The sequence below is a fragment of the Peromyscus maniculatus genome, chromosome 4 (genome assembly GCF_049852395.1).
Source record: "Peromyscus maniculatus bairdii isolate BWxNUB_F1_BW_parent chromosome 4, HU_Pman_BW_mat_3.1, whole genome shotgun sequence".
Lineage (NCBI taxonomy): Eukaryota > Metazoa > Chordata > Mammalia > Rodentia > Cricetidae > Peromyscus > Peromyscus maniculatus.
In genome coordinates, this window is record NC_134855.1 from 49,637,413 (window position 1) to 49,648,226 (window position 10,814).

The 10,814-nt window shown below is 42.3% G+C and overlaps 1 protein-coding gene across 3 annotated transcripts in view; it reads left to right on the forward strand.

Moving 5' to 3' along the window:
- Pdk1 (pyruvate dehydrogenase kinase 1) overlaps positions 1-10,252 on the forward strand; it is a 34,063-nt gene extending 23,811 nt beyond the window's left edge. For all 3 annotated transcript variants that reach the window (XM_006972424.4, XM_015987965.3, XM_042275456.2), the window contains 3 exons: positions 1,456-1,566; positions 3,531-3,644; positions 6,507-10,252. In XM_006972424.4, coding sequence (XP_006972486.1) covers positions 1,456-1,566; positions 3,531-3,644; positions 6,507-6,647 — 366 coding nt within the window. In that variant the 3' untranslated portion in view covers positions 6,648-10,252. The remainder of the gene's footprint in view (positions 1-1,455; positions 1,567-3,530; positions 3,645-6,506) is intronic.
- Positions 10,253-10,814: the final 562 nt, after the last annotated feature.

The following is a 10,814-nucleotide window of genomic DNA, read 5'->3' on the forward strand; positions in this document are numbered from 1 at the left end:
TGATATCTCAAGGCAGAGTTTTCAAGTCTGGAAATCACAGTAGGATCCTGAGTGTAGCTTATAGTATGTGGGAGGTGGCACTTGGTCCAGTCCTTTGCACCTCACAGAAAATGAAAATAGCTACGTAATTTTTAGTATATTTCTAGCGTATTTTTAATATATAATATAAATTTATAATATAATAAATATATAATAATTTAATATTTAATATATAACATCAACTTAGATGACAGGAGAGAATATTCATAGTAAATTAGAATATAGGTTAGGAAACTAGTCCATATTAATTATAAAGGAAAACGGTATAAATAATGTGTAAGCTAATTACTAATTCAGTCTACCATATGGTTACTTGAATTGAAAAATGATAGACTAGTACAAAGATCTGTGTCCTTTAACTCATCCAAATGTCCTCTGGGAGTCTGTGTTACAAAGTTGCATTTATTTATGGGTGTCTGTGCCTGTGCGCACACAGGTGTGGAGGTCAGAGGGCAACCTGCAGGAGGTGATTCCCATTCCACCGTGTGCACCCAGGGAGTGAACTCAGACCGTCAAGCGTGGTGACAAGTGTCTTCGGCCACTGAGCCATCGCATTGACCTTGCTTTTGTTTTGTTTTGTTTTGTTTTGTTTTGTTTTGTTTTGTTTTGTTTTGAGATACTACATTATAGCACAAGCTGGTCTCTAATTGTGGCAATCCTTCTGCCTCAGCCTCCTGCATGCTGAGATTCAGGTGTGTAGCACCACACTCAATTCGTTTAAAAAAAAGATTTATTTTAGTTTGTATGTACGTGCATGTTTATGGGTTATGTGCATGAGTGCAGTGCCCACGGGGGCCAGAAGCAGAGGCAGGATTCCCTGGAACTGGATTGTTTAGAGCCGCCATGTAGGAGTTGGGGACCAACCAGGTCCTCTGGAAGGGCAGTCGGTGCTCTTGACTGTGGAACCGTCTCTCCAGTCCATTTCAAACTTAGGTTTTATAATGTATTTATAGAATGAGAATTATGAGCATTTCTAATTTGTTCTCTGTTGCCTGTTTTTTTTTTTTTTTGTAGACATCTCTTGCTAATACATAGAGTTCTACATAATATTTAGATGACTACATAGTATTCTGTTTTAGAATGTGCTTTATGTAGTCCCCTATGTGGGTTACTCTCTGATTTTTGTTAAAAATATTTTCTTAAAACTCTCATGTATCCTTTGCACATTTTAGTTTCTTAGGATAAACTTAGGAGGTGGTGTTGCTGTGTAGCGTGTCCTTTTTTTTATTTATTTTGATCCTGGTTATCATATTGCCCACCGGGAAGGATTAGCTTTGTGTTAGCTGCACCGGCGAGAGCAGCGTTTGCGTTTGCAGCTTGGGCCGTGGTTTCCAAGAGCAACGTTCTCCCTGAAACGGTTGAGTTGTGAGACGATAACGTGTGGGACTTGATCACTGTATGCTCTTCTCCTCTTAGATAAGTGACCGAGGAGGTGGTGTTCCACTGAGGAAGATTGACAGACTCTTCAACTACATGTACTCCACTGCACCCCGGCCTCGTGTTGAGACGTCCCGCGCAGTGCCCCTGGTAGGTGACTCAGGGAGGCCGTGGTGTCTGTCAGCCGTCATTGGGCTGGGTTCCACCAAACTAGCCAAGCCAATTGCACAGGGGCTCCCAGGGAAGGAAGATGCTTTGGAACCTTAGAGACAAACTTCTGTTAAACAGTCCTGGGATTAATTTTCAGTTGAAATAGGTACAAGAGAGATTACAGTTTCCTGCTGCTCTTGACAGCTTTCTCTGTGGTGAACCCTGTGTGACAGTATATTTTAATATGGAGATCAAACTATGGATTGTAGTAATAATTGGTTAACATTGGCTTAATCTTTAATATTGATGTTTCCCCCTCAAGTATTTGTATTTAGAAAGACCCCATTGTGTAGACTCAACAGAAATTCTGATCTCTTTGTATTTTTTTTTTTTGAGACATGGTATCACTATGAAGCACAGGCTGGCCTTTAGCTCACAGAGAGCCAACTGCCTTTGCCTCCAGGGTTCTAGAATTGAAGACCTATGGCACCACGCTCACCCAGCTTTTTACATTTTTTAAAAATGTATTTTTATGATTGTATGTGTATGGGTGTTTTGGTTGCATGTAAGTAAGTGTGCCACATGTACAGCCCCATGAAGACCAGAAAGGCTGTTGAATCCCCTGGAACTGGAGTTATAGATGGTTGTTAGTCACCAAGTGGGTACTAGGTACCAAACCTGGATCATCCTTAACTGCTAAGCCATCTCGCCAGCCTTCAGGTTTTGATCTTTTAAGTTCACCTGTCTGAACCTCAAATTACAGTTGTTTAGGTGCTGTTGACTCTCAGTGGTACCCCCTGAACAAAGCGCCCTAACGGGAGAGGCGGACAGCGACTACCATGACTTCGCCTTCTGTCTTGCTGATTCTCCAGCGCAGGGCCCTCTGGGAGCTGAAACATGAATACAGCTGAGCCCTAGGCTGGGAATTGGGTAGTTGACTTGGAGGGACACACTGAGTTTAGAATTGTAAAATCATTAGTGCTAGTGGGATGACTCAGTGGGAAACTTTGCCTCACCGTCCCGATGACATCATTTGATCCCCAAATCCCATGGTGGCAGAAGAGAACCAACTCCTGGAAGTTGTCCTCACCTCCACGCATACAACATTATGCACACATGTCTGTACTCATAAGCACAAAAATAAAATAATATAAAAAAAGAAGCCAAGGCCTAAGCATGTTATTGGTGCAGTGACTCTTCTGTTCACACAAACACTGACTAACATCTGTGAGGAATGCCACCAAAGGCATGATTGGGAGATGGAAGCCATTTTTACCTTTATCCAAGTGTCTGTGGAGTCTCTCCAGATGCTGGAAACATGTTGAACAAAGATCCACAAGTTCTGTGTTTAGGGAACTCAGGGAAGGAGGTTGGTTCTGCTAGATAGGAGAGCAGGAGGCAGAGACCTGCTCTTGTCTCAGAAGCTCTCTCTAGAAGCTGGGCTTTTTGTCTCCAGGGCAGGGAGTGGGTGGTGGAGTAGGGGTTTGCTGTGAAGATTTTGGAGCAGGGAGGTGATCTGTCAGTGAGGATCAAGAAAGTGGACTGTTACATATTATCTCCAGGTTCAGAACAAAGGCTGGAAATCCACGGTGTGAAGTCCTGAGATTCTTACCTGTTGCTGGTAAAGCTGCAACAAAGCATTTCTTAGTCTTGTTCCTAAATGAAACCGTGTGCTTTATATGAAATTGCCAAGAGATGTCCTGGGGCGCCCTGGGGCACGACAGCAAAGGAAAGCGGTGTGCCTTCTGCAGACCACACAGTTATTTATAACAGCAAAGGGCTTTGGGTCCAGAACTGAGGCGTTGATGGGCTCAGCCTAAGTCCAGCTTAATCCTTCCTCGTGGTTGTGTTTTACAAGCTCTCTCGGTCCATAGGCCAGCGGCTCTGCAGTGGCATTTATCTTAGTTAGAAAAGTGTTTCAGGGTGCGGGTCTCTGAAAAGAACTTTGTTTTCTCATTGAACAGGCTGGTTTTGGTTATGGATTGCCCATATCACGCCTCTACGCACAGTACTTCCAGGGAGACCTAAAGCTGTATTCCTTGGAGGGCTATGGGACTGATGCAGTTATCTATATTAAGGTAATAACCAAAGCTTCCTGAGTTAACTGTATTGAAAAATATGTTTATTTCTTTTTTATTTTTACATGTATGTCTGTGTACAATGTATGTGCCTGGTACCCTCAGAGACCAGAAGTGGGCATTGGATCCCCTGGAACTAGAGTTACAGACAGTTGTGAGCCACCATGTAGGTGCTGGGAACTGAACCTGGGTCCTCTGTAAGAGCAGCCAGTGCTCTGGACCACTGAGCCATCTCTTCAGCCCCTTGTCCAATTGTTTTAGTGGTAAGGAAAGGTACCGAAGAAAAAGTATGATGCTATTTAACAAATGTAGTGATAGTTACATAGGAATGTACCCATTTTGATAGTTGAGGGCAGTGGGGAAAGAAATAGAAAATTAGGTTAAAGTAGAAAATCCTAAGTGTACAAGAAAGACCCTGGGTTCACTCGACAACACTGAAAAAAAAAAAAAGAAAAAGAAAAAAGTGATTTGGTTTTAATTGACAAATATGACTAGTCACTGATCTGCTCTTTAAAAAACTAAACAAAAACCTACGTTTGTGTGTTTGTTTGTTTATTATGTGTGTGTTCATGGGTGTGCACATGCAGGGTGGTCAGAGAACAACTTTCCAGAATTAGCTCTTTCCTTTCACTGTGTGGGTTCTGGAGACTGACCACGGTCCTCAGGCTTGGTGACAACCGCCTGTAACCGCTAAGCCATTGTGCCAGGCAATAGTAACACCCAGCCTTTGTGTGTGTGTGTGAACCCATGGCCTTCCACATGTTAGGCTAGTGTTCCCCAACTGCCAGTAAATAATTATTCTTTTTCTAAAAAAATATTTACTTTTGTTTTCTACGTGTGAGTGTTTTGCCTGCATGTATGTATACCCCACATATGTGCATGGTGCCCATGGAGAAGACAGCATCAGATCCCCTGGAACCAGAGTTACAGATGATTGTGAGCCACCATGTGGGTGCTGGGAATCAAACCCAGGTCCTCTGCAAGAGCAGCAAATGCTCGTAACTGCTGAGCCACCTCCCCAGCCACCTAAAGTAGTTCTTTTGAAAATATGTATTTATTATTTAGAGTGTGTTGTGTGTGGGCATGTGTGTGTGGAGGTCAGAGGGCAATGCTGGAGTCCCTTCCTCTGACTGTGTGGGTCTTGGACATTAAATTCAGGTCTTTAGGCTTGATGACAAGCGTCTTTACCTGCTTGAGCCATGCATATACACAAATAAATAAATGTAATAATAATATTGTAAAAGCACTAGTTCCGTGGTTAGTGCTCTAGTTTCTTGTTCTGGCCACTAGATGGCACCTATTTTATAGGCTATGCTCAAGAATTTTGTGGGGAAAAGTTGGCCTGAAAAGATTAAATTCTCATAGCCACAATATTTTTATTCATTCATTCATTCATTCATTCATTTATTGTTTTATTGATATCTTATGTTATTGGTGTTTTGCCATGCATGAGTGTCGGGTTCCCTGAAACTAGAGTTATAGACAGTTGTGAGCCACCATGTGGGTACTGGGAATTGAACCCAGCTCCTCTGGAAGAGCAATCAGTGCTCTTAACCACTGATCCATCTCTCCAGTACCACCATGTTATTTTTTAACATGTCGTTGTGAGGAACTTAAATATGATACTATCAGTGAAGTATTTTTAGCACTTAATGTAATGTTTTGATGGATGTTTAGACTACTCAAAGAGCACACAGGTGGGAAGGTTTTCTACTTGGGAAGAACTAGAATACTGGCATTTTAAAGGAGTCATCGTACACAGTCACATCAAAGACCTCATTGAGCTTGATCAGGAGGAAATGACCGTTCTGTATTGTCAACATCTTGGGAAATACAATGGCCTATTGTCAAAACTCTGAAAATTCCTGCTGTGAAGACAGTAACAGAAAGTGTAGTTTTTGGCTGGTTTCCATTGTTTACAGGAAGCTGTAGGGCAGTGAACGAATGATTGTGTTGAGGAAACAGAAATCATGTTCAATGACCCAAACTGACTCTAATGGAGGAAGAAGAAACCACAGTATTCGGACCAGAGTGTTGCTCAGTGATAGAGTGCTTGCTTCCCATACAAGACTCTACGTTCAGTCTCCAGCACTGGGTACTGGGTGGGGGGCAGAAACAGGAGGTCCAAACAAGGGCCAAGCACTGCCCTTGGGAAAGCCAAGATGTCTTAGATTAGCTTAATATTAATGATGAGCAGATTGGTGTGTTAAGTTTTTAATTTTTTTAAAAGATTATTTTATGGGCATGAGTGTTTTGCCTACATGTATGTTTGAGTACTAGGTGCCTGCCTGATGTGTGTGGAGCTCAGAAGAGTGAATCAGTTTCTTTGGACTGAAGTTACAGGTGGTGGTGAGCCATTATGTGGATGCTGGGACTGAACCCGGGTCCTCGGCAAGAACAAAGGCTCTTAACCACTGAGCCATCACCATCCCTGTAATGTAATAATGTTTTTAATAACCCGTTACTACATAGTGAAGACGATTCAATCTGTATACATATATTCAGGTAGATATACCGATTTCTATGCTCTTACACTTAGCCAGCCTTTTGAAGTAGCTGGCTCCTGGTTGGCGTACACTTTCTAAGATGTATCTGTTCTGTCTTGGTAGATCCAGGCTGGCTGGCTAGGGAATGAATGAATCGTCAAACCCAATCACTGTGTCGTCGTCATCGTCGGTGCCACAGATGTAGTAAATAGCATGTTTCAAATATGTCCGCCTTGAAGATGGTGTGTGATTAGCAGTTAGTTGATAAGATGCCAGTACAATGTTGTTGACTTTGTAGTCCTGTTTGCCACCACATATAATCTCAGATAGTGAATTCTTAAAAAGCCCGACTTAGAGGACTTCTTTTCCATCCTAGGCTCTGTCAACAGAATCCATCGAGAGACTCCCTGTGTATAACAAAGCTGCCTGGAAGCATTACAGAACCAACCATGAGGCTGATGACTGGTGTGTCCCCAGCAGAGAGCCGAAAGACATGACCACATTCCGAAGCTCCTAGATGCACGTGGGATGCCTGGACAGTCCAAGTGTGGCTTTTGCTAAGTTTGGATAAGATGTGTTAGGAGCCACATTGTACCAAATACGTCACGTGTGATTTCACAATTGTGTTTGCCAAAGCTCCTAAAGGATCAATTATACCAACTTTATTCTGTATGTTTGATTAATTGGACATACTTTTAAACACTCATCATTTTGGTCAATTCCCCTATGTGTGGTAGACTTATGGAGTGTGAAGTCTCTGGGTTTCTGTAGGAAGTTGAGGGTTGTTTTTTTTTTTTTTAAGTTTTCATTTATTTCTGCTAAAAACATCTAAAGAAAGCGGAGTAGCTGGTTAGTGGCCTGCTTTTGGAGTTCTGTCATCTGTTAGTAGTAATGCCTCATCAGACGGTTTTCTTGTCTCCCACGAAAGAACACAGTGGTACCAGTAGGGCCTTTAAGCATCTACATGCATTGTCTGCTAAAATTACTTGATATGGAATAATTTTTTTGCAGTGCATTAGTGATGACGGTTCCCCACAGAGCTAAGTCCAGACCATGTACACTGTGCTCAGGATCAATGCAAGGGATTTTCTTTAGAAATAATGTCTCACTGTGTCGCCCTAGCTGGCCTTGAACACAATGCCCTTCCTTAGCTTCCTGAGTGCTGCCCCAGAAGGGTGTGTCTGGCTGATGAGAGAAATGTTTATTCCTCAGACAGGCAAAGGAGCATCAGAGGGTAAACCAGGGGGAAAGGGCCAAGTGCCCCCGACTGAGCCATTGATTTGAGATTGTCTGACGGAGCTCTGGAAAGACTGAGTTTCTCTGGGTCTGCTCCCGGCATCCAGAGGCTGAAGGCCGGAGATGAGTTTCTCAAACTAGGCAAGGCTCATGGCTGGCCTGGCTGAAACCACACTTCAGAGTGAATCGGGACACCACTGCTGTTGGCAAAGTGACGGATTGGTAGCCTTTGGTTCCCCCGTTTCCAGGTCAGATTGCTAGACTTTAGGGGATGTAATCTGAATCTCAGGCCTGGTACAATTGAAAGCGGAATCAGGAACAGGGAGACTAGGATGATTTTAGTCACCTTGGTTTTAGTGGTGACTCTAAGGACATGTAGTTTTCTAAAAATACTCAGATTTTTTTTTAATCAGAAAAGTCATCTTAGATTGATTACAAAAATGCTTTGTATCTGTATGGTAATTTAAAGTTTGCAAATGCTTTGAAGTATTAGGACGTTATTTGTGTCAAAACACAACGCTGTGGAGCAGCCTGTGACAGCTTGGTTCTCACTCAGAGTGAGCCAGAGTCACACAGAATTGGAGCCACAGCCTGAGCGATCCCTCCCTTCTGACCACTGTCATCTATCAGGGACGTTCTTACTGCATCTATTAGTGATGAAGAAATACTTTAAAAAGGTATTTGAAAGTGTGCTTTGCCACTTAACTGGAGGGACTTGGGGGTCTGGTTTGGAAAATGCTATGAGTTAAAACATCTCACTCTTGACAGGATTCATCAAACTTCACCATGTCCCATAAATATATACATAATACAAAAGCCAAATCATGCAACATGGCACAAAATAGAATTTTTGTACCAGACAATAGAAACATGTAGATTGAGAATGCTCCAGGGTGGTCAGTCCAGGATCCTCAGGTGAGAGGTGAGGGAGCTGAAACTCAGGTCTTATTGGCGCAGAAATTTTTAGCTAACACGACCAAATGTTGGAAAAGACACACCTTATACCTGCTGTTCCTAATTGAGGACTTTGTAAGAAATAATAGACTATGCTCATGAGTGACATTTACTCCATGTATTACACTTATTAGCTTTAAATTGCATTTTCTTGCAATGATGAAATATTTTGGAATCTTTTGTACAACTCTCAATAAATGTACTATTTTTACTTGTGAAATACTTTTCCCTCTCCAAGAAATTAAAAAGCCCCCCCCCATTTAAGAGCTAAAAAATGTTTTCAGACAAGAAGTAAAATGATTTTACTTTAGTCTCTTTTTAAGGTGTGCCACCTTTTTGCTTTGTTATCATGGTTATGGATGGAAAATTGTGTGTGAAAATGTTCTGGGGCGGGCCTTTTTCAGAGTTACTTTTAAAGATACCTAAAAGGTTTATAGGTTCTTAAGGTGAGCTGTTTTGTCCGCCAGTATTGATTTTATGTGGTGTAGGTATAAAAATAGATTGATGCTTGGGGATTGGATAGCAAGTGATTTTTATAACCTGGGCAGTTAATGAGCATGCCAGTGCATTGTAGGAAAGGGACTGAAGGATATTCCACACCGAAGTTGAAAAGCTCGTGGTTTTGATGCCTTGACACTTAACAGTGGTCAGTGTCTTCCTCTGTGGAGTTCCTATATGGAGATACTGAAGCAGAATTTTCCTGTAGCTTGTCTTCTCGGTGACAGTAAGCTGAAAACATGGATCAGCTCTTCTTAAATAAATTTGAGTCACTTAAGGAATTTTAGAAATATGCCCATGTCTGTTAAAGAGCGATCTCTTTCATCGAGGCTCAACATTGTATAAATGTTCAGGAAATTGGAACTAGGTGCCAGCACGCTGGCTCGGCAGGTAGAAGCAACGGCCACCAAGCCTGGCAGCCTAGTTCTTGCCTCAGAGCACACAGGGTGGAAGGGAAGAACCAACGACCCCGTCAGTTGTCTTCGGACTTCCACACGTGCGCACCACACAAAATAAAACGAAACTCCAGCTGTAGCTAGGTGTCTTGCACGCTCTTAACTGTTCCTAATTTGAGAGGTGTTTGAGGCAGGTGTCCGGTGTATTTAGTCTAACGGGGAAGCAGGTGGTAGAGGTTGCGTGGCTTGAGTTACCCTAGGTTTTCATTATCCAGTGGACCGCCAGTGATGCATAGATGGAGAACTGATGGGTAATTTTGAAAAGCTCTATAAATAAACCTGAGTAACTTTCCACAGTAGAAATAACTGTAGGGAAGGCCTTAACTTCACCAGCACTGCCTTCCACTTAATACTAATGGAATGCCTGAACTTTTATAGCCACGGCAGATCCCGTCCTATCCCTCACTGATAGCACGGAAGCACCACATCTTTCTCTCTCTGTGAAAATCAGTAAGGTCCAGCCGGCATGGTGGCACACCTGTTAGTGGATCTCTTGAGTTTGAGCTAGCCTGGTCAGCATAGGGAGTTTCGGGCCAGCCAGGGCTACATGATCCCTCTGTTTTTTTGTTTCTTTGTATTAAAATCAGTAAAGTCCCTAACAACTACAGAGGGGTGGGAAGGAGGTGTGTGGTCTGTGAGTGACTAATTAGGGAGGAACCCTACCCAGTAAACTTTGAGTTTATGTCATCAGTTTTACAAGGAAATGTGACGCTCCAGAGGATAGGTGGCCAGGGTTAAATTTGGTTGTTTTTACTGAAGGAACTCCTCATTTTATCTGATAACTCCCCATCTCAATACCATTAAATTTCCCATAGTCAAACCCACGACACTGACAAAATAATCAACTAATGCTTTGTGGCGTTTTTTCATTTCAGAAGTGAATGCATTCCTATTTTACTAATCCTGTTGTTCGTAAACTACTGTACCATTTGCTCTACTTTGTGTTTGGAAAGAATTAAACATTTTCCTGCCCACCTTTTTTTCCTGTAGTCTTTAATTTCCTTTATCAGATTTTAATAGGAAAAAACAAGATTCTTTTCTTTTGTGGCTTCCTAAAGCTGTTACTCGGCTAGGGGCATAGATGCTTGCCTTGTATTCATGAAGCCCTGCGTTTAAGACCCAGTACCACGTAGGTGGTAGCGGCTAGTAGTCCAGGGGCACATGCCTATACTCTCTGGGTTACAGGGGAGGCGGAAGCTGGAAGATCAGAAGTTCAAGGTTGTCCTTGGCTACATAATGAATTCCAGATCCATTTGGGATATTTGAGACCCTGTCTCAAAAAAAAAAAAGTTACTTATTGAGTAGTGACAACTGCCCTTTTACCTTGTTAGGGATTATTGTGCAAAAATGTTCTAGTTTTACCTAGTAATAAACTCAGTAATTATTGTTTAAGATTCTGGAAGTGCCTACAGTTGTCCCAGGACAGTGGGTGAAATTTATAGCTGTGACTGAAATATTGCCACTTGCTTATCTGAAGTTTAGAAAATGTTGAAAAGTCCCTTTCAAAACAGCATATGAGCAGTACACTTTACATTTGACTC